Source organism: Palaemon carinicauda, chromosome 4 (genome assembly GCF_036898095.1).
Source record: "Palaemon carinicauda isolate YSFRI2023 chromosome 4, ASM3689809v2, whole genome shotgun sequence".
NCBI classification, from domain to species: domain Eukaryota; kingdom Metazoa; phylum Arthropoda; class Malacostraca; order Decapoda; family Palaemonidae; genus Palaemon; species Palaemon carinicauda.
In genome coordinates, this window is record NC_090728.1 from 58,075,054 (window position 1) to 58,099,615 (window position 24,562).

At 41.4% G+C, this 24,562-nt stretch overlaps 2 protein-coding genes across 2 annotated transcripts in view; one reads left to right on the forward strand and one right to left on the reverse strand.

The window, feature by feature from the left end:
- Positions 1-1,260, forward strand: part of LOC137639095 (uncharacterized) — a 28,497-nt gene extending 27,237 nt beyond the window's left edge. The window contains exon 6 of the mRNA XM_068371417.1: positions 1,062-1,260. Within this exon, the coding sequence (XP_068227518.1) occupies positions 1,062-1,149 (88 nt within the window). The 3' untranslated portion in view covers positions 1,150-1,260. The remainder of the gene's footprint in view (positions 1-1,061) is intronic.
- A 3,682-nt stretch (positions 1,261-4,942) lies between these two features.
- LOC137639973 (EEF1A lysine methyltransferase 2) overlaps positions 4,943-24,562 on the reverse strand; it is a 54,147-nt gene continuing 34,527 nt past the window's right edge. Inside the window, exons 4-5 of the mRNA XM_068372305.1 lie at positions 14,394-14,622; positions 4,943-5,078 (exon numbers count right to left, since the gene is read on the reverse strand). Of these exons, the coding sequence (XP_068228406.1) occupies positions 4,978-5,078; positions 14,394-14,622 (330 nt within the window). The 3' untranslated portion in view covers positions 4,943-4,977. The remainder of the gene's footprint in view (positions 5,079-14,393; positions 14,623-24,562) is intronic.

Below are 24,562 nucleotides of genomic sequence, written 5' to 3' on the forward strand. Positions count from 1 at the left end.
ATGTAGGTCTAGCCGGAGGCACGACAGAGGAAAAATTGAGGTGGTGTTGACAAGAAGTACTGGAGTACCTGACCACAGATGGCGCTGTGGTGTTCACCCCCACCTGTATAGCGATCGCTGGCGTATCCCGACCGTAGATTTCTGTCGGCAACAGAGTTGACAGCTACATGATTATCGGGTAAGATTAATATTGAAAAACGGGAATAGTGCCTGCTACATCACAGGGATGAAAAAACTCTGTACACAACCTGCACTGCACTGTAATAAACCACAAGTTTACAGCATACAGTGCTGGCGCTTGAAGACACAAGACTAATACAATAAACTACACTACATTGCAGCAACCTAGCCCCTTACAAGTCTCCAGTTTTCCTTTTCAATAATACTAATTTTTCAACATTGTTTTATTTCCGAATTTGTTTTCCAGCTTTGGCAAAGCTTGCTGGTGAGCTAATTAGCTCTTTCTTGAAGGAACATAATCAAGGTATAACAAGAACATAAGAAAATGCATTATTTATAAGGTTATTCTAATAAGCCTATCTTTGCTATATAAGGCCAATTGGGCTAGGTTATGAAAAAATAAAAAAATTACAGGTATTTTATCAACAATATATCTACATAACAAATGTTTAAGTATAGCAAAGAAGAGAAACAAAATGCAAGTTAAACTTAGAAGAGGTTGCTTTAAAAATACAGTAATCTTATAAACTATCTCTTATTTCAGGATAATTTTTATAGATCAAGTAAAAGAATAATGGTATAGTGTTCTTCAGTAAATTTGAGTAGGGTAAATCACTTTAGCAGACTTTGAATACCCTTTTTGGAAAGTAAAGCCAAAGTTTACAAGAAAGCAGAAGTGGTGGCATAAATTCAGGAAGCACATGCTACAAAGTGTACACATCTTATATCATCATTACAATATACAGTATTGTACTATGCTTTAAGCTCACTCTTATATATTTATTACATCATTAGAACTAAAATCTGAAATATAAGAGGTAGTAACCAAATACTGATAGATGGATGCCAATTATATAAAAATATTATTCTTTCCACAACAGGACAGTTGTTCGGCGTATATCCCCCAGTAATGAGGGCAGAGAAGCAGACACTGTGATGAATCAAAGCACTGTGGCTCATTCACCATAAACTGTCATGCAGTTAATGTCAAACACATTAGTAAGGATTTAAAAATTATGTAGGGTTAAGTAAATATGATAACTAGATGAGAAGAAAAAGTTAATAATATATGCATGAGAAAATAAATCTTTAGTTGTAAATATTTTTATTCTATAGTAAGATTAACCCCTAAGAAGGTGGTAGGCACAGGGACACTGCATTATCTATCAGCTTGCACTGCGAATTATGTAATTTATACTTCGTAGGATGCCACAATATAGTATATATGTGACTTAGATTTGGAAGTGATAGTAACCAATTGCTTTAAGGAGCTATTAGTAAAAACATCCTTGATGCTTTGAAAAAAATGTCTAACAGTATTTACACAATAATGTATTACAGAGGGAAAGACAAAATCTTAGACTTGCTGCTGATTATAGTACTGTATATAAAGAGACTTCTACATCACTTACAGAGTAAGTAATCAGTGAAAAATTAGATAGCCTTACATTACCAAGTAAACAAAAAATTGACTCGTTTATGTAATAATGTTATGAGAAAAAGAAATTCGAATTTATGACAAAAAAAAAAAAAACAGAAAATTATTTAGTATTAGGTGCTAGAACAACAGCCATCAGTGAATTAAACACCCCAATAAAGTGTACAGAATCATTAATAGCACAGGAGTGTCACAAAAAAGGTAGGTGATTGCAACATTTAAAGATCTAGATGGCACACACATTAGCCAGACTTTCCTTTATCAGTCAGATAGAAGACAAGTGAACCAAGGAACACTTGAGATGAATATTGTACATGCATATACAGTATTATATATAATTAATGGGGTTGTATGAAACTTAAGAAATTTTAAAAGTAACTTGTATTTTTCCTAACACCACAAACCTGAGTCCTTTAAAATGTGGAAATCTTCAGCTGGGTTAGAAAGGCCGTTAACCTGTTAAGCATCACCCAAGTGATAAACCGTTCACCACAATCTACTCGGTACTGCCTTCAACTGCATATTCCGTTCATGACTTTAACTGCCTTTTTCAAGTCGTCAGTCTCGTGATAATACGTTTACTCGTATAGTAAGTAAAGGATAACCACTTGGCAACACTTTCAGCATATGGGAGCTGTAAATAGAAACTTATATGATGTCTGGCAACTATTTTTCTGAAGGTAACTTGATGTTAGAAAACTGGTTTCCTCTTAGTGCGCTTCGGGCGTTCATGCGGAAAAGGTTTTTGTTCTTCCTTTTGCAATGAGCGGTCTAAAGAGGAAGGTTATTTCTTTAGATGAAATAAATGATATTCTTGTTGAGGAATTTGATAATGAAAACCTGTTTGATAATGAGAGCACTAGTTCTGAATCTTCCAGTGATGAGGATATTGAAGAAACAAAGTTTTCTTTCGATGCCGAGAGTGAAAATGACTTCTCATTGCCGAATGACTGGACAACGAGATTTCACAAAACTATATGGGAAAGGAAACGCCAAAAAAGAGAGAGAGAGAGAGAGAGAGAGAGAGAGAGAGAGAGAGAGAGAGAGAGAGAGAGAGGATAAATAATGTACAAAAGTATGACGAATATATTTGAAAACTATAGAGGAAACGATATGGAGAGAGAGAGAGAGAGAGAGAGAGAGAGAGAGAGAGAGAGAGAGAGAGAGAGAGAGAGAGAGAGAGAGAGAGAGAAAGGGGGTGAGGGAGACTTGTCCCTTTGCTTTTGTTGCTGATCCTGGCGTAAGATTTACGATTGAGGATAAAAAGAAACCAGTAGAATATTCTGTATTATGTAGCCTTTAGAAATGAAATAATAGTACTATTAATTGTTTTTGTTTTTTACTCCACCATTCCAATAAAATCCCTACTTTTAACTATAAATACGAATTATATGCATAGAAAAATTATATTAACTTTAAAAATTATCATAAGTGAAATGACCGCTCAGAGCAAAAAAAGCGTGACGGTACGTTAGCAGTAACCTGGTCCAGGGAGGACGCTTAACAGGTTAATGTAGAAATGACAGATGGCAAATGCAGACGAGTAACCTTGCTCCCTTTCCTGCCAGATTCTTGACTTTGTCTCAGGACTAGGAGGGGTGATTGAAGTGGAAAGTTTAACTTAAAGAAATCAGGTTTGTATAGCTATAAAAATATATTTCACTTTTAAAATTAGATATTTGTTTCCATGCGTATGCAAACCTTTTGTCCTTTAAAATAGAGAATCCTACTTGTTGGTGGGTAGGATATCCCCCTAAAACCAAACTGGTTCATTCTTTTTCTTCCCTGGAATATGCCAGTCTCCCTGGTCCTGTATGGGAGTGAGGGAGATGACCAACTAACCACAATCTACCCACTATAGAGATGAGTGGGCTGATATGGCCTGGCCTGCACTTGATATGTACCTGGTACTTGGTCAATGAAGGAACCAAATATCTGCCGTATAACAACCAATGGATTTCCTTTTACCATCCTATTCATGAAGGGAGGATAGTGCTCAGAAGTGTAGCTTACCAGCATCAATGTCAGATCAAGCGTGTAATGGCACAAGCGCTTAATCCCAAAGTAAGGGGAAGGAATAAAGAAGCAGATGAGCCAGACATTTTACCTTTCATCCAAACTCACATTGACACGTTACCATAGACAATATGCTTTATGTCCCATGTGGAAGATGGGCTGGTTACACAACTACTTGACCAGTCTCCAGAGAGCCAAGAACAAGTGATGAAGGACTTGCAGGTATACTTACTTACATAGGTGGTGAAGGTCTTTTAGCACTTCCAGACTCTTGCCTTCTTCAGAAAGCACAGCAATGGCATTCAAGGACAAAAAAGCATCTCTCGATCACCACCAAATGCTATGCATAGAGAGGGGATGGAGAAGGTCTACAATTTGGGATAAAATGTCAACAGGTTCTGAGTTTTAACAGCAAAATCGGGCATAAAACTAAAGGAGACCTCCTTCCAACCCCAAGTGTAGTTTAATACATAAGAGAGGTAGCGTAACTCACCTGCTCTCTTTGCCAATGCTAGGGTTAACAAAAAGACAGTCTTGAGAGTGATCTCACACAGGTCGCGGGTAAGAGACATTAGAACATAAGTCACGTCGTACCTTGGGTTCTGAGGTCCCAAGGTGGGAAAGACTACTTGAAGCTCCTCCTGAGCATAGACAAATCCCACTAGGAAGAGATGCCTATGCCCTTCAGTTGAAAGACTGTGCTCAAAGCTAAGTGGTAGCCTTTTACAGCCGCAACTGAGATGCACCTCTCTCGGTGAAGGCAAACTAGGAAGGCCACAATCTGCTTCGACTAGAGAAGTACCCTTTCTACAACACCATTCGCAAAAGATGGAACACTTTTCCTGGTAGACAGCTGCAAAGGACCATTGCCAATAACCAGACATCTCCTATGCAGTGCCGTGTGAAAAGCCTTTCACTTTCAGGATAGTCTTCAGTCAAGAAGTACAACTTCACAGATTGGTGGTACCTCTGAAGGTATGGCTGGCAGACAAATGTTCTATAGGGGTAGTTCTCTCAAGACCCCGACTAGTAGCAAGTAGCACTAACAGAATGGGACACCACTCAGCTTGCGGCCATCTGTACATCTGTACTCACAGCAGGTACAGACAAAAGGGAAGTTTTCAACAAGAAAGTAGGAGGGGCTACTCACTCTCACTTATCACATGTCATTAACTACCTCGTTAACGAATTCAAATTAGACTCCCGATCCGTTAAAGACATCCCTTATTTTAAAGGGTGAAAGGTTATTATATGCATAGGAACAAAAGTCAAAGTTCATATTACTGGGGATATAATGACACAAAAAACTATAAAAAATTTAACTTTTATATACGGTACACATTTCAGTTCTTCAGTTTTCTAAAGACAAGGCAAGTTACCTGAGACCCAACCCTCCCTCCAAACATGAAAGACGGTGTTGGAATCACATGCTCAATGGCAAAGTCTGAAAGTAAAAGAAAAAATTTATAAATTTGTTAAGGGGGAAGGTGAATTATATTGTGAGTAACTTTGTTCCTATGACAAACATATTCAGTGCTAAAAATGTTATTTTCATTAGTAAAATAAATTTTTGAATATACTTACCCGATGATCATGTAGCTGTCAACTCTGTTGCCTGACAGAAATCTACGGTCGGGATACGCCAGCGATCGCTATACAGGTGGGGGTGTACACAACAGCGCCATCTGTGAGCAGGTACTCAAGTACTTCTTGTCAACAAGAACTCAATTTTCTCCTCGGTCCACTGGTTCTCTATGGGGAGGAAGGGCGGGTCCTTAAATTCATGATCATCGGGTAAGTATATTCAAAAATTTATTTTACTAATGAAAATAACATTTTTCAATATTAATCTTACCCGATGATCATGTAGCTGATTCACACCCAGGGTGGTGGGTGGAGACCAGCATACATGTTAACAAAGAAGCTAAGTATCCCGTATCTTATTTTAGCCGTTATTCAAAATAACAAACATAAAATAAATAAGTACCTGGTAAGGAAGTCGACTTGAACCATTACTCTGCCTTTTTAAGTACGTCTTCCTTACTGAGCCTAGCGATCCTCTTAGGATGCTGAGCGACTCCTAGGTGCTGAAGTATTAAGGGCTGCAACCCATACTAAAGGACCTCATCACAACCTCTAATCTAGGCGCTTCTCAAGAAAGAATTTGACCACCCGCCAAATCAACCAGGATGCGGAAGGCTTCTTAGCCTTCCGGACAACCCAGAAATATTTCAAGAGAAAGATTAAAAAGGTTCTGGAATTTGGGAATTGTAGTGGTGGAGCCCCCACCACTACTGCACTCGTTGCTACGAATGGTCCCAGAGTGTAGCAGTTCTCGTAAAGAGACTGGACATTCTTAAGATAAAAGACGCGAACACTGATTAGCTTTTCCAAAAGGTTGCGTCGAAAATATTTTGCAGAGATCTATTTTATTAAAAGGTCACGGAAGTTGTGATAGCTCTAACTTCGTGTGTCCTTACCTTCAGCCAAGCTTGGTCTTCCTCATTCAGGAGGGAATGAGCTTCTCGTATTAACAGTCTGAAAATAATAGGATAAAGAATTCTCCGACATAGGCAAAGATGAATTCTTAACTGAACACCATAAAGCTTCAGACGGGCCTCATAAAGGTTTTTAAAAAAGAACTTAAGAGCTCTACAGGACATAATACTCTTTCTAGTTCCTTTCCAACCATATCGATAAGTTTGGAATAACGAACGATATTGGTCAAGGCCGAGAAGGCAGCTCGTGTTTGGCTAGAAAACCAAGATGTAGAACATGTAGCCGTTTCGGATGAAAATCCGATGTTCTTGCTGAAGGCATGAATCTCACTGACTCTTTTAGCTGGTAAAGCATATCAGGAAAAGAGTCTTAAGAGTGAGATCTTTCAGGGAGGCTGATTGAAGTGGTTCGAACCTGTCTAACATAAGGAATCTTAGAACCACGTCTAAATTCCAACCAGGTGTAACCAAACGACGCTCCTTCGTGGTCTCAAAAGACTTAAGGAGGTCCTGTAGATCTTTATTGTTAAAAAGATCTAAGCCTCTGTGACGGAAGACTGATGCCAACATGCTTCTGTAACCCTTGAAAGTGGGAGCTGAAAGAGATCGCTCTTTTCTCAGATATAAGAGGAAGTCAGCTATTTGAGTTACAGAGGTACTGGTCGAGGATACGGATACTGACTTGCACCAGTTTAGGAAGATTCCCCACTTCGATTGGTAGACTCTAAGGGTGGATGTTCTCCTTGCTCTAACAATCGCTCTGGTTGCCACCTTCGAAAAACCTCTAGTTCTCGAGAGTCTTTCGATACTCTGAAGGCAGTGAGACGAAGAGCGTGGAGGCCTTGGAGTACCTTCTACGCGTGGCAGACGTAGCAGGTCCACCCTTAAGGGAAGAGTTCTGGGAACGTCTACTAGCCATCGAAGTACCTCGGTAAGTTATTCTCTCGCGGGCCAGAGGGAAGCAACTAGTGTCAACTTTGTCCCAACGAGAGAGGCGAACTTCTGCAGTACCTTGTTGACAAACTAGAACGGAGGGAATGCATAAAGATCTAGATGAGACTAATCTAGTAGAAAGGCATCTAAAAGAACCACTGCTGGGTCTGTTGAGAGCCTCTTGGACATCGAGGTTGCGAAGAGATCTATGGTTGGATGGCCCCAGGTGACCCAAAGTCTCTTGCATACATCTCTGTGGAGGGTCCAATATGTTGGAATTATTGTCCCTTCCTACTGAGACAAACTGCTAAGACATTCAAGTTGCCTTGGAAGAAATTTGTTACTAGTGAAAAGTCTAGACCTGTTGAACAGGAGAGGAGGTCACTAGCGAACTCGCACCATGTCAGAGAGTAGGTCCCTCCTTGCTAGGAGATGAACATCAAAGCAGGGAGTTGTCCGTGTTGACCTCCATGACTTCGTCTTGAAGGAGAGACCTGAAGCTTTTCCAGGTCAGACTTACTGCCAGAAGCTTCTTGCAGTTAAAATGCATTGTCCTTTGACGCGAGTTCCATAATCCCGAGCATTCCCTACCGCCTAAGGTCGCACCCCAGCCTACGTCCGATGCGTCTGAGAAGAGAACGTGGTTGGGAGTCTGAACAGTCAGGGGAAGACCCTATAAAAGGTTGATAAAGTCCTTTCCTCAGGTTAGACCAGAATTATCTTCCGGAAACCGGGATCGAGACCGCTTCTAGCGTCTTGTCCTTTTCCAGTGAAGAGCTAGATGAAACCGAAGAGGACGGAGGTGTAGTCTTCCAAGTGACACCAAATGCACCACGGATGACAGTGTCCTAACCAGACTCATCCACAGCCTGACAGGGCTGTATTCCTTCTTCAGCATCTTCTGGATGGATAGCAGGGCTGGGGATTGATCTTCTTGTTCAGCCATGTCCTCATCAGAGGGTTCCTCATCCGAAACTGATGAGGAAACGGCAACGGAGTGGGCAACGTCTGACTCGCTGAATCCGGTCGCACTGGTGGATGCGTGACGGAGCCGGACACAAGATCATGGTACTGCTGCACAGTCTGTGAACTGTCAACCATGGGGAAGCGAGGAAGAACAGCGACAACCCGAAACTGTCTAGACTGTCTGGGTAGTACAGACAACCCCTTATCGGGTTGCTGAGGTTGCCGCACTGCGTCACAACAAGACACCTCTGCTGGTTGTTGAACGTCTTCCCAGTGACACACTGAACGTCCACAACCACCTCCGAGAGTAGCATAACATCAACGTGCGACTGTCAACCCACACTGGGTCGCACCGGTGGAGGAACCATCTCAACTGGCGGACGTGAGTAGGATACCTCAGCGTCCGTAAAAAATCCTCTATCAAGGACTAAGCTTGGACTGCATGTCTTGCAACCAAGCCCAAGGTCTATGGGAGCAGGTGTGGCAACAGACGAGGTTAGCGACTGAAGCGGAACCATTTACCCTCCCTGGAAGCATGTTATGCTTAAATAAAAGTCCATAGGAGGCTAAGCAGCTTAAGGCTCCTCTCCAAATGACAGAGTCCTCAAGGGAATATCAGAAGGAGGGAGAACAGCACTTTCTCATCTACAGGAACCATATCCGAGAAAAGCTAAGTTCTCTCAGTGAGGGTTTCACTGGTGCAAAAGCAGCAGACCAGAAGGCAACGTTATGAAACTGCTTGACAGTCTGTGAACTGTCAAAAACTGAACTGTCAACCACAACAGGAGCGTGAGGACATACAGCACTGGTGTATAAGTAGCAGACCAGAAGGCAACGTCATGTAACTGCATGACAGTTTGTGAGTTGGCAACAACCAAAGTTGTGTGGGGAAGCCTCAACTCCTGCCTGACTAGTTTGCTGCTGGCGAGTGGCGGTAACCACAGTGTGTTGCGGAGGCTGACACACCGTGTCAAAACACAGCAGCTTGTGGTAGCTCCCGCACGGCAACGGAGTGCTCTGTGTGTGGGAGTCATCATACATCTGGCAGGGTTGACTGTGCATGGGTGGAGGAGCTCTCACAACAAGAGTGTGAGAGCAGGAAGCCATGCTGGGCGCACAACCGTGGGAGGTGTAGGCCCACGGGTGCATCGTCAACCTTCTCCGCAGTCGGAGTGTGGGAGCTGGCAACAACAAAAGCAGAGTGCTGGTGCGTGGGAGGGGCTGCGGTGGGTTGAGGAGCATGCAGTATGGTATGCAGAGCATGCTGTAAGGCATGCAGAGCATGCTGTAAGGCATGCAGAGCATGCTGTAAGGTATGCAGAGCATGCTGTAAGGTATGCAGAGCATGCTGCATGGGCTGCGGAGAATGCCGTATAGTGCTGGAACCCGGCAGCTCTACAGAACCTTCCCACTGCTGATGCGGTAGCTCACGCATGTTAGCAGATGGTGCAGCAAGAACATGCGTCTGGCAGGGTGGACTACGCATCGGTGGTGGAGCTCTCACAGGTGGAGGGTGGGAGCAGGCAGCCGCAGTATCTGCTGAGCGCACAACCTCGGCGGGTTGTAGGTTAACAGGCTGCATTGTCAACCTTCCAGCATGATACTCCTGCATGAAGGAGCAAGCTGAGACTGTATAGTCTGCAGCATGGACCACTAGGGTCTATGAAAGACAACAACAAACGGAGCTACTGTCCGTTGTGACTGAGGGTCTAAAACAGCTGGTGCGGCAACAGACGGAGTTACTGCCTGTTGCAGTACCACCTAGCCTCTCTTAGGAGGTGTGCAGTTGTCGTACTGCAGCGAGTCCGAACTGACCCAGTGGCTACACCTAGGCCGTTGGACTTGCGCGGAAGGGACCGACTTGCACTTAAAAGCTGCAAGATTTGGTCCATGGTTTCTGCGAGAAACCTCTTCCGCAGACGAGGAATAAATGGGCTCTCTCGTCTTTGTGTGGGTGGGGTGATCACGTCGGCAACGTGTGTAGATACACCCGAAACCACGGAGGGAAACGTCTGTTCGTCGATCAAGGCCTGAGGAACCCATAAGTCCTTCGACATTACTTCTCCCCTGGGCTTGGGAGCTTGTAAGAGGTATCGGACTAGGTGAACAACTGGCACGAACAGACGAACCCTCGAACGCAACACTGTAACACTTTGCGCATATCACTTTATCACTTTTGATTTTCTGTTTGCACTTATTTCACTGAACTCGAAACTTTAAGTGGTTTGTACCTGAAACACGCAATCCTATCCTTCATTAAAAGGTAGTAATTGCGAAAACAGTATTACAATGTAACAGAAAAACATAATGAAAGATAAAGAATTCAGTGGCTGGAAAAGAGACTAAACACTAGATCAAATAAACTACGTTTAAAATCTCTCACCGCATAAAGCCTGGGAACAAGAATAAAACTCTAGAAACGTTTTACCTTCTTCCCCTATATCGACTAGGGAGAAGAGCAAAAAACGAGAACAACGTTACCCGCTTGAACGAAACGTTTATCCTCCTCTCTCTCCCTCCGTCTCTATCTCTCTCTCTCTCTCTCTTGACTTAGAACCTGAGAGATGAGCCCAATTATATATATCGTTAAAACATATTATTTGTTAAAGGAAAAAAACTGAAAGGTTTCCCAAATAAAAAGTTCCTTTATTAGAATTAAAACCATTTAAGCTAAGAAAGAATGAACGAAACGCTAGAATCGGTTTACTCTTACTGCAACGTGAAACCGTGAAATACTCTCTCTCTATCGTAACGATAGAGCGCAAGTTGAACGTTCTGAACGTCAACAACTGCGGAGACTAAACTAAACGTTAGTTCATCTTTGAAAACAGTACGAGACTATCAAAGAAATTCTAGCAAAAACATTAAAATTAAAATAGCATAAATTCTTAACAGGAAAAACGATATGACGAGCTCAATGTTAATTAACTTCGGTTCCAAGTAAGGACCGCCTACTATTAGGAAAGGTCGCATATAAACAAACATAAAAAATAATTTTTATAAGTTTATAATAAAAGGAAAGTTAATCGAAGAGGCCTATAAATGGCGGAGAGATATAAAATAAAAAGTGAAAGAGAGTCTATACTCTCTTCGACACCAACACTTCCGTCTAAGGGAAGGGTCGGCCATTTAAAAGTGAAAGAGAGTCCATACTCTCTTCGTCACCATAATTAAATCAAATTAATTCCAAAAGCTTGCTAAGCTAATGATAAAGCTTCCTGAATAGCGAAGGCTAAACTCTAGAGCAAATACATCACCAAATCGTGAACAAAAACTCCAGAATCAACAGCGTATCCAAGTAGGTCTAGCCGGAGGCACGACAGAGGAAAAATTGAGTTCTTGTTGACAAGAAGTACTTGAGTACCTGCTCACAGATGGCGCTGTTGTGTACACCCCCACCTGTATAGCGATCGCTGGCGTATCCCGACCGTAGATTTCTGTCGGGCAACAGAGTTGACAGCTACATGATCATCGGGTAAGATTAATATTGAAAAACAAAATTTTATAATGACTAAATTCATTTTGTAGAATTAAATATTGTTCATCACCTAACTTACCCACACATTTACTATAATACCCTGAAACTTTTAGTATTTCATTACAAAATATTACCCGATACAATAAGGTATAACTAAATAAATCAAAACAAAAATACAAGACATTGAATTTAGAGAGAGAGAGAGAGAGAGAGAGAGAGAGAGAGAGAGAGAGAGAGAGAGAGAGAGAGAGAGAGAGAGAGAGAGAGAGAGAGAATATCTACTAGGGGAGTAGGTCACATCTTTCATGGTTACTTTCTAACACCAGGATTCATAACTACTCAAATGATAAATAATTTGTATAGTATATTGGGTGAGAATGTCAGTATTTTAAATGCATTCTAGTGATCTGGCCTTACACAAGTGCTTCACTAATTTGATCAAGGTGCTGAAAATACTAAGAAGATTCCTGTCACTAAGCTGTTAATCTTTCATCAACCACCAATATATTCTAAATATACTATCCACAAATATCTGTTACTATAATTTCACCATTGGCTGTAACCTTACATTTTAGCTTTCTCCCTTACTATATTTCTATGGATCACCTGGCATACCTCCTTTGGTCAGAGAAGTGTTCAGTTTGTTCACTGACACTCTTAGGAATTAAAATTTGCCCCTTACTGCCAACCTCAACACAAAGACAGTAATTGGAAGATCAGAAACTTGGATGAATTTCCGAGAGCATTTACCCTCTTTAGTCCAACATGTTGGGAATAGACGACGCAAGTACATTGTGCGCTTATTGTCTGCTACTTGTTTACTTTAGTCTTCAAATGCTCAGTAGAGGAATACTGTCGCCACATTAGGAGTACCCTTTGTTGTGTATATTAACACTTAAGAATGGACTGTTATGAAATAGCACAATGTCAGCACATTATTTTTCTCGCATTTACCAATACAAAGTCAAGGTAAGGTTGTACATTGTATGTACATAGGATTTCAACTTGCAGAACATGTGTACTTTACAAACAGGGCCTCTTCTAGGATACAACCTGTAGAAACAAATGCAGAAAAAGACCCGAGCATCCTTTCTCCCCAAATGCCTATATGGTATGAGTAACATGACTCTTCATAAGCCTAAGACAATACTAGACCACCCAACACTTAACCTCTCGCTTTTTATAATCTAGTCTTAAGCAAAGGTTCTATTTCAGATGCATGTCTTTCACATCTTCTACAAGCTATGTTGCAGTATTATACAACATATACATCAAATTTCTAACTTTAACTTGCCTTTTGTAAATGTGTAAAGTCTTATTAGGATAAGTCACATTCTAATGTCGATATACGCAGTTGGGTATTTAATAACAATAACAAATATTGCTTATGCGTATTGAATTTTATATAAACCCATCGTACTGTGTAAAGGAAGAAGGTCCTCTTCTCATAAAAAAAAATAAATGGACAAGTAATGCATAAATATAAGCAAGAATATAGGTAGCCTAATGAGCAACTGGATTTAATACAAATATATCGAAAATTACGAAATGAATAATACTTGACCAATAACAATATCTTAACCTTCTGGAATACAGATCTAATCCCCAGCATACTATTAGTAAGAAAATGAGTTGAGCGCGTTAGCAACAGGTGACAGTGACCAGGCACTGGATCATACAGGGGTTTTAATAGGGAAGTTTTCTGTTTTCCGATCTTGGCTTTGCTGTCTTTAATCTCAACACAGGAATAACGACCACTATGTGAAGTAAAGTTAAAGTTTCTAGTTTACCAGCATAGTTGAAGATTCATAACTTTTAACCTTGTCTTGAAAATGGATTTCAACTGCAACATTAGTCATAAATTGTATTTACTTAAAGTTGTATTATGTTGAACTAAAACATTTGGAACAAAAGTGGCAGATAAGCTTTAAGAATATGTATATTCAATGTTAGATGTGACAATATCTGCGATAAGGCATCATTCTGGTTTATGGATTCCAGAGCTTAAAAGAATCTGCATAATAAACTAGTAGAGCAGGCTTAAGTTTGCCTCTGGTAGCAGTATCTATGTAAAGGTGACAGTGACAAACAATAAAAAAATTTCACCATGGCATTATCATGATACTTAATACTAAGTGTTTGGTCAGTGCTACCTTCCACAGAACTGTTTGGTCTGTTCAAAAGATTTTGCTTTCTCATGAGACTGACTAAATGCCTCGGTACAAGAGCAGATGACATTGTAATTTGGGTGCAGTTCTCATGGACAGCTTTTTTATCGTGTATTAGTGATATTAACCCTTTTACCTCCAAGGGACGTACTGGTATGTTTCACAAAACTCATCCCTTTACCACCATGGACGTACCGGTAAGTCGTTGCAAAAAACTGCTATTTAAATTTTTTTTTTGTATATTTTATATAATTTTTTGAGAAACATCAGGCATTTTCCAAGAGAATAAGACCAACCTGACCTCTCTATGACAAAAATTAAGGCTGTTAGAGCATTTTAAAAAAAATATACTGAAAAATGTGCTTGAAAAAAAATAACCCCGGAGGTTAAGGGTTGGAAATTTTCAAATAGCCTGGGGGTAAAAGAGTTAATGCCCTTCATTTTCTATAATGAAATTAGTTATACATTAACAATTTAGACAGCTAACTTAAGAACCCCTTGCCCAAAATCATTTATATGAGTAGATGATAAATCTCTAATGTCTAAGTCTTTGACCTTTTGTTTGATTTTTATTGCTCAATTAGTAAGGCTTATCTTAAAGCTTTAGTAAAAATGGTTAATATTATATACAATGAAATTTATTCTATAATAAAGGAAACACAGAATTTGATGAAAAAATCCCTCTAAAAACCAACAACTAAAAATTTTCCACTCACATTTTTGAAAATGTTTATCTAACTCTTCTTTTGTCCAGTTGCAAGACGTAATGATAAACATCCCACTGTCAGCAGTAAGACTGTGAACCCTTTTCATGTATGATAATCTTTTGTCTGCTGGGTCTTCTGGATGAAGAGAAATAGCATCATACGTTCCTTTGTCATGGACAACATCATATGTTCTGTTCATTAATCCTTCTGCAGCATTACCTGATAGGAGATCAACTTGCTGAAAAAAACAAAAAAGAATTATAGTATCAAAAGAACACATGAGCAAATGACTCCAAAGTTAAACATAATTTCCCCTATTACGTATACAGTATAGAATCAAACAAAAATCTTAAAAATACATTAAATTCATGTGCATCACTGAAAAATATTTATAACAAAATTGAGTTCTGCATTAAAAAACACATATATGAATATTTATACATATACTGTACATATAAATAATACATACAAACAAACACACACACACACACACACACATATATATATATATATATATATATATACATATATATATATATATATATATATATATATATATATATATATATATATATACATAATTTATAGAAATATATACTGTATATATAAAAATAGTGCATGTATATATACTGTATCTATAAAAATATTGCATGTATATATACTGTGTTATTATCATTATTATTATTATTATTATTATTATTATTATTATTATTATTATTATTATTAACCAATATACAACCCTGGTTGGAAAAGCAGAATGCTTTAAGACCAAGGGCTCCAACCAAAAAGTATCCCGGTAAGGAAAGGATATAAGAGAATATCAAATAAACTATATATACAGTATACATAAGTAATGGATAAAAAATATCAAATATTTCAAGATGAGTAACATTAAAACAGATCTGTCATATATAAACTATTAAATGAGACTCATGTCAACCTACTCAACATGAAAAATGATATTTTAATTATAAAATAAATTTTTGAATATACTTACCCGGTGAATATATAATAGCTGCAACTCTGCGGCTCGACAGACAACATACTTAAAAAACTCGCGAGCGATCGCTATGCAGGTTGCGGGTGTGCCCACCAGCGCCAACTGTCGGCCAGATACCACTCTCGGATGTAAACAAAACCTTCAATTCTTCTCGTCCCACTGCGTCTCTATTGGGGAGGAAGGGAGGGTCGTTTAATTTATATATTCACCGGGTAAGTAAATTCAAAAATTTATTTTATAATTAAAATATCATTTTTAAATATTTAACTTAGCCGGTGAATATATAATAGCTGATTCACACCCAAGGAGGTGGGTAGAGACCAGAGTTAAATATGTTTACATCGTATAAGCTAAGAGTTTTTTCATTTTGACAGTTATCAATATAACAAAACCAAAATAAATAGGTACCTGGTAAGGAAGTCGACTTAGACGATTACTCTGCCTTGTAAGTACGTCTTCCTTACGGAGCCCAGCGATCCTCTTAGGATGCTGACAGACTCCCAGGAGCTGAAGTATCAAGGGCTGCTACCCATACAACAGGACCTCATCAAATCCCTAATCTGGGCGCTCTCAAGAAATGACTTTGACCACCCGCCAAATCAACCAGGATGCAAAAGGCTTCTTAGCCTTCCGGACAACCCATAAAAACAACATTAAAAAACATTTCAAGAGACAGATTAAAAGGATATGGAATTAGGGAATTGTAGTGGTTGAGCCCTCACCCACTACTGCACTCGCTGCTACGAATGGTCCCAGTGTGTAGCAGTTCTCGTAAAGAGTCTGGACATCTTTCAAGTAAAATGACGCGAACACTGACTTGCTTCTCCAATAGGTTGCGTCCATGATACTTTGCAGAGATCTATTTTGCTTAAAGGCCACGGAAGTTGCTACAGCTCTAACCTCGTGCGTCTTAACCTTAAGCAAAGATCGGTCTTCCTCACTCAAGTGTGAATGAGCTTCTCGTATTAACAATCTGATAAAATATGACAAAGCATTCTTTGACATAGGTAAGGATGGTTTCTTAACCGAACACCATAACGCTTCAGATTTGCCTCGTAAAGGTTTAGTACGAGCTAAGTAGAACTTAACAGGGCATAATACTCTTTCTAGTTCATTGCCTACGATCTCCGATAAGCTAGGAATATCGAAAGATTTAGGCTAAGGACGAGAAGGCAGCTCATTCTTGGCTAGGAAACCAAGCTGCAGAGAACAAGTAGCTTTTTCTGACGAAAACCCGATGTTCTTGCTGAAGGCATGAAGCTCACTGACTCTTTTAGCCGAGGCCAAGCATACCAGGAAAAGAGTCTTAAGAGTGAGATCTTTCAGGGAGGCTGAATGTAAAGGCTCAAACCTGTCTGACATGAGGAATCTTAGGACCACGTCTAAATTCCACCCAGGTGTAGCCAAACGACGTTCCTTAGAGGTCTCAAAAGACTTAAGGAGGTCTTGCAGATCTTTATTGTTGGAAAGATCTAAGCCTCTATGCCGGAAGACCGAGGCCAACATGCTTCTGTAGCCCTTGATCGTAGGAGCTGAAAGGGAGCGAACTTTTCTCAGGTATAAGAGAAAATCAGCTATTTGGGCTACAGAGGTACTGGACGAGGATACGGAAACTGACTTGCACCCGTCTCGGAAGACTTCCCACTTCGATTGGTAAACTCTAATGGTAGAAGCTCTCCTCGCTCTAGCAATCGCACTGGCTGCCTCCTTCGAAAAGCCTCTAGCTCTCGAGAGTCTTTCGATAGTCTGAAGGCAGTCAGACGAAGAGCGTGGAGGCTTTGGTGTACCTTCTTTACGTGAGGCTGACGTAAAAGGTCTACTCTTAGAGGAAGACTTCTGGGAAAGTCTACCAGCCATCGAAGTACCTCGGTGAACCATTCTCTCGCGGGCCAGAGGGGAGCAACTAACGTCAACCTTGTCCCTTCGTGAGAGGCGAATTTCTGCAGTACCTTGTTGACAATCTTGAATGGTGGGAATGCGTAAAGATCTAGGTGTGACCAATCTAGGAGAAAGGCATCTATATGAATTGCTGCTGGGTCTGGGACTGGAGAGCAATAGATTGGAAGCCTCTTGGCCAGCGAGGTTGCAAAGAGATCTATGGTGGGTTGACCCCAAGTCGCCCAAAGTCTCTTGCACACATCCTTGTGGAGGGTCCATTCGATTGGAATTACTTGCCCTTTCCGACTGAGACAATCTGCTAGGACGTTCAAGTCGCCCTGGATGAACCTCGTAACTAGGGAGATGCCTCGATCTTTGGTACACGGACGGGATGCCGAATGCATTTTTGCCGAAGGACAAGAAGCAGAAGCCAGGAAGCTGATCGGACAGAATGCCGAACAGACATAATGCCGAAAGGACACAATGCCTAACAGACGTTAAGTCGAACGGACAAAATGCCGAATAATGACTATATCTCTTTTTATATACTCTATATAAATATCTCTCTTGCAAATTGATAAATGATTTCTTTCATTTATCTATTCATTCTTTCAATCACTTAATCTTTCAGCCATAAATAAAAAAGAAAATTATTATGTAAATGATAAGTATCGTTAATGGATAAAAAAATAAGAAAATACCGTATTTAAGATTGTTTTCTTCTTCCAACTTTAACTTTTAACTAATTTGATAATTACTATTTAACTACTTCTTTAAGTAACAATATGCTAGTTTACTATTCATGCTCTGTAGTTATTTATATTTATATTTTTTTCCTTTACTCGAATTTCACTATGGAATTTATTTGTTTAAAAAAGCCAGTTTAACCATGGAATTTACCAAGACAGGACGTGGTGGCCGAAAGTTACTTCATAATGGATATTCATACGATGTCGATAAAACTGTTAAAGCAACTACTTACTGGAGATGTGAGAGACAAAAAGAGAGCAATGCAAGAATTAGAACGATTAGTGATGTCGAACATGGACAGGCTTCAGAACATTCACATCCTCCTGACGGTGCTCATAATATAATTTTAAAATCTTTGGATGTAATGAAGAATTCAGCAGAACAAACAGAAGAGGTAACAAGCCGCATAATTAATAAAGTCTGGGAAGAACTGCCACTCAGCATTGCTGGTTCTATACCTAAAAGAGAAACACTTGCAAGAATGGTAAGACGAGCAAGAAAGAATGAAGAAAGTGAAGACTTGGATAAGACAAGCCGTGGCGAGAATTTTCGTCTTTATGAAACCACCTCCGTTACAATTTTATCGACAGAAACTAACTTGGAATTATTATCTAAAAAACGAGCATGGTTTGCCGATGGCACATTTGACTCCGCTCCTTTAGGCAAGCAGCTTTATACTTTACATGCCATTGTTTCAAAAAGTAAAACCTTGCCACTGGTATATTGTATTGCTAGTAACAAAGAAGAAAAAACGTATGACGAAATTTTTGGATTTTTAAAAAGCAAAGGTGTTCAGGATCCTGATTCAATAACTGTTGATTTCGAAAGAGCAACAATAAATAGCATTAAAAAAAACTTTCCTAATACATTTTTATCAGGTTGTTTTTTTCATTTTGGCCAATGTTTATGGCGAAACATCCAGTCTTGTGGTCTACAGCAGTGGTATGTTGAACCCAATAACGCACATTTTATCAAGCAGTTACAAGCACTTGCCTTCGTTCCACCCGCAGATGTACATGAATTATTTAACGAATTGGTAAATATCTTAGATGCTGAAACGGATGAATTGTTAAGTGATTTTTTGGTTTACTTTGAAAGTACATGGTTAGGGATAATCCAGCGAGGTCGAAGGAGGAAACCACTGTTTGATGTTGATTTGTGGTCTGTTCACACTCGCGTTAATAATGATTTACCGAGAACAAACAATTCCCTTGAAGGCTGGCATCAGGCATTTAAAAAGAGAATCAACATAACGCATCCAACATTCGCCAAATTACTAAAGGTTATCAGAAATGAACAAGCATGTAATGAAATTCTAATTGAACAAGCTTTTGCAGGGATTGATATAACACGACTTAACAAGAAATACGATGCCATTAACGATAGGATAAAATCCATATTTTGTTCTTATGATAAGGATGAAGGATTAACTTTTTTACGGTCTTTAGCTCACAATTTTAAAATATTCTATTTTTCTCTTATACATTATACTATGTAGGTTTTTAACTTTTTTTAACCCAGCCGACACATTTTATCTTTTAAATAAACACATATTGTATGTAGTATATTGTAAAAATAAAATGATTATCAAGCATTTTACTTTTATTTCAGGCCTACGTCCTTTTGTCTTTTACAGGTGTTCTGAATAAAAAAAAAATAATCATTGATTTTCTTACTGGACTAAAGGAAAAAAAATATATATATTTGCTTATAATTACATTTAGTCGTAGCAGTATTCGGCATTTTGTCCGTTCGACTTAACGTCTGTTAGGCATTGTGTCCTTTCGGCATTATGTCTGTTCGGCATTCTGTCCGTTCGGCTTCCTGGCTTCTGCTTCTTGTCCTTCGGCAAAAATGCATTCGGCATCCCGTCCGCGCACGCGATCTTTTGACCAGATAAGCAGGTCCCTTGCGATCTCGTACAGAGTCAGTGAGTGGGTACCTCCCTGTTTGGAAATGTACGCCAAGGCCGTGGTGTTGTCCGAGTTGACCTCCACCACCTTGCCTCGAAGGAGATTCTCGAAGCTTATCAAGGCCAGATGAACCGCCAAAAGCTCCTTGCTGTTGATATGCATGCTCCTCTGACTCGAGTTCCACAGACCTGAGCATTCCCGACCATCCAGCGTCGCGCCCCAGCCCAAGTCCGATGCGTCTGAGAAGAGAACGTGTTTGGGTTTCAGAACTGCTAGGGAAAGACCCTCTCGTAGACTGATATTGTCTTTCCACCAAGTCAGACAAGTCTTTATCTTTTCGGAAATCGGGATCGAGACCGCCTCTAGCGTCTTGTCCTTTTTCCAGTGAAAAGCTAGATGGAATTGTAGAGGTCTGAGGTGTAGCCTTCCTAGCGAGACAAATTGCTCCAGGGATGATAGCGTTCCTACCAGACTCATCCAATTCCTGACTGAGCAACGTTCTTTCTTCAACATCTTCTGGATGACGAGCAGGGCTTGATCTATTCTGGGGGCCGACGGAAAAGCCCGAAAAACTGGACTGTGAATCTTCATCCCTAAATACAGAATAGTTTGGGATGGGATCAGTTGGGACTTTTCCAAGTTGACTAGGAGTCCCAATTCCTTGGTCAGATCTAGAGTCCAATTGAGATCCTTCAGACAGCGATGACTGGAAGAGGCTCTGAGAAGCCAGTCGTCCAAATAAAGGGAGGCTCGGATGTCCGATAAGTGGAGGAATTTTGCCACATTCCTCATAAGCCTCGTAAACACGAGAGGAGCCGTGCTTAGGCCAAAGCACAGGGCCCGAAACTGGTACACCACATCGTCGAAGACGAATCTCAGAAAAGGTTGGGAATCTGAGTGAATGGGGATGTGGAAGTAAGCGTCCCTTAGGTCGAGAGAGACCATCCAGTCTCCCTTTCTGACCGCTGCTAAGACTGACTTTGTGGTCTCCATGGTGAATTTCGTCTTTGTGACAAAGACATTCAGAGCACTGACGTCTAGCACCGGTCTCCAACCTCCTGTCTTCTTTGATACTAGGAAGAGACGGTTGTAAAACCCCGGTGATTGAAGGTCCGAGACTTTGACCACCGCTCCCTTCTCTAGTAAAAGAGACACTTCCAGTTTCAGGGCTTGTCTCTTTGCTTCCTCTCGGTACCTGGGAGAGAGATCGATGGGGGACGTCGCTAGAGGAGGTCTGCGTACAAAAGGGATTTTGTACCCCTCTCTGAGCAACCTCACAGATTGTTGATCTGCGCCTCTCTTCTCCCAGGCTTGCCAGAAGTTCTTGAGACTGGCACCTACTGCTGTCTGAAGTTGCGGGCAGTCAGACTCTGCCCCGCGAGGACTTGGATCCTTTCTTCTTTCCTCTCTTCCCTTCGGCACGAGCACCTCCCCTGCTGGGGGCTCTGCCACGAAAGGGCGGAATAAACCTGGATGCTGGAGTGTCTATCCTAGGTCTAGCAGACAAAGCAGGCAAAGGGGGAGCTTTGCGAGCCGAGGACGCAACTAAATCGTGGGTGTCCTTCTGCACTAAAGACAAGGCAATTTCCTTAACTAAGACTTCAGGAAACAAGCACTTAGACAAGGGCGCAAAGAGTAGCTCAGATCTTTGGCATGGCGTCACTCCTGCTGAAAGAAAAGATCACAGAGACTCACGTTTCTTTAGGACTCCGGACGTGAAAGAAGCGGCAAGCTCGTTGGATCCATCGCGGACGGCCTTGTCCATGCAGGACATAATGAGTAAGGAAACATCCCTATCGGCAGATGAGATTTTCCTACTCAGGGCTCCCAAACACCAGTCCAGGAAGTTAAAAACTTCAAACGCCCTAAAGATGCCTTTAAGAAGGTGGTCCAGGTCCGAGGATGACCAACTAGTCTTCGCACGTCTCATGGCAAGGCGGCGGGGAGAGTCTACAAGACTTGAGAAGTCGCCCTGGGCAGAGGCAGGAACTCCCAAGCCGAGAACTTCTCCCGTGGCATACCAGACGCTCGATCTAGACGCGAGCTTAGATGGGGGGAAGGCAAAGGCCGTCTTCCCTAAACTCCTCTTGGTTTCTAACCAATCGCCTAACAGCCGTAAAGCTCTCTTGGATGAGCGAGAAAGAACGAGTTTCGTAAAGGCTGGCATGGCAGCAGGAACGCCTAAAACGAACTCAGACGGCGGCAAACGAGGAGCCACAGAGATAAAGTGTTCAGGGAACAACTCTTTAAACACAAGCATGACTTTTCTAAAGTCCATAGAAGGTGGAACTGCTTTAGGCTCATCTAATTCTGAAGGCTGATCCTCAGGCTGTGGTTCAGCAACGTCCTCATCTGACAGTTCCTCATCTGATAACTGATGAGAAAACGGCAAAGGGGTGGGCAACGTTTGACTCGCAGCATCCGGCCGCACTGGTGCATACGTGACGGAGCAGGACGCAGCGTCCTGAAACTGCTGAACAGTCTGGGAACTGTCAACAACAACAGGTGCGCGGGGACGCACAGCATCCACCCGAGACTGTTTAGACCGTCTGGGTTGTGCAGTCAACACCATACTGGGTTGCGGAGGTTGACGCACCGCGTCAAAACAAGTCAACTTTGATGGTTGGTGACCGTCCTGAACGTCACCAGTCGCATCAGTGAGTTGCCTAACGTCAACGTGCGGCTGGAAATCCACACGGGATCGCATCGGGGGAGGTACAACCCCAACTGGTTGACGCGAGAAAGCTACATCAACGTCAACAGGACGCACAACAGAACGCTTGGATGGCTGACGGCCAGTAGGTTCAACGGAAACCTTCTCTGCGTTGAAGTCCTCCATAAGGGACGCAAGCTTAGACTGCATGTCTTGCAGTAACACCCATTTAGGGTCTACGGAAGCGGGTGCGGTAACAGACGGGGTTAGCGACTGAGACGGCACAACTCTGCCTCTCTTAGGAGGCGAGCAGTCATCAGATGACGGCAACGGGTCCGAACTGTCCCAGTGGCTACATCCGGGACGTTGGACTTGTCCTGAAGGGACCGACTTGCGTTTTAAAGGTCTAGAGACCTGGGTCCAAGGTTTCTTACGTGAAACGCCTTCGGACGACGAGGTAAAAAAGGGCTCTCTCGTCTTAAGGTAGGGGCGATCTTGACGAGATACGCCTGATACCAAAGAGGGAACGTCTGTTCGCTGATCAAGGCCTCTCGAACCCATGAGTCGTACGACATTGCTTCTCCCCTGGGCTTGGGAGCTTGCAAGAGGTCCCGGACTAGGTGGACGACAGGCACGAACAGACGAACCCTCGGTCGCAACACTGTTCACAACACTTTGCGTAACACTAGGCACTTTCCCACTTTCCGCCGTGGCACTTTGGCACTTGAGTTCCTTCACGTCTGCCATGAGTTGGTTACGGTCACTTGCTAAAGCCTCAACTCTCTCCCCCAAGGCATGGATAGCACGCATCATGTCTTGCATAGACGGTTCCTGAGTGCTAGGAGGGGGGTTAGGAACAACCACTACAGGGGAAGTATTAGGTTCAGGGGCATGTGGAGAGGAAAAATCTACGGACCTAGAAGAACTTCTCCTTACCCTATCTCTCTCTAGTCTGCGTGTATATTTATCAAATTCGATCCAATCGAATTCCGAAAGGCCCACGCATTCCTCACACCGATCTCCCAATTGGCAGGTTTTACCCCGACAATTGGAACAAACAGTGTGAGGGTCGAGAGAAGCCTTTGGAAGACGCCTATTACAGTCCCTAGCATTACACTTTCGAAACTTAGGAACTTGAGAAGGGTCAGCCATTTTGAATTAGTCAAAGGAAAATTCCAAAAAACGATCTAAGTCATCAACAAATAATCCGATTCAAAAAAGAGTTCAAGGGTTTATTTTGAAGAAAAACACCTGTACTGCGAAAGCTCAAACCAAATTAAAGTACTTCACCAAATATGATGGGAAAACTCCAGGTTCTACAGCGAGTAAAAGTACGTCTTGTCGCCAACGTCGACAGAGAAGAATTGAAGGTTTTGTTTACATCCAAGAGTGGTATCTGGCCGACAGTTGGCGCTGGTGGGCACACCCGCAACCTGCATAGCGATCGCTCGCGAGTTTTTTAAGTATGTTGTCTGTCGAGCCGCAGAGTTGCAGCTATTATATATTCACCGGCTAAGTTAAATATTTAAAATGATATTTTCATAATAAAATAAATTTTTGAACATACTTACCCGTTAGTTATATATATAGATATACTGTACAGTACGTCCCTGGCACCATGGTTTAGTTAGTTCTTGATGCATGTTCCATAAGATTTTTCATAATACTGACCATCCTTTGCATTCATACTATCCTGCATGTAGTACTGGGTATGCAGTTAATTCTAAAAGCCTTGCCTTATCCATCATATGGTTCAACACTAAACAATGTTCTAGAAGTTTTATTCCAGCTGTGACCAGATTGTGGAATAATCTTCATAATCAAGCAGTTGAATCAGTGGAACTTCAAAAGTTTATAATTGTAGTAAAAGTTTTTAAACATCTGACTTAGCCGGTGGTTATATATACAGTGGTACCTCTACATACGAATTTAATTCGTTCCACAACCAACTTCGGATGTAGAAAATGTTCAGATGTAGAAACGA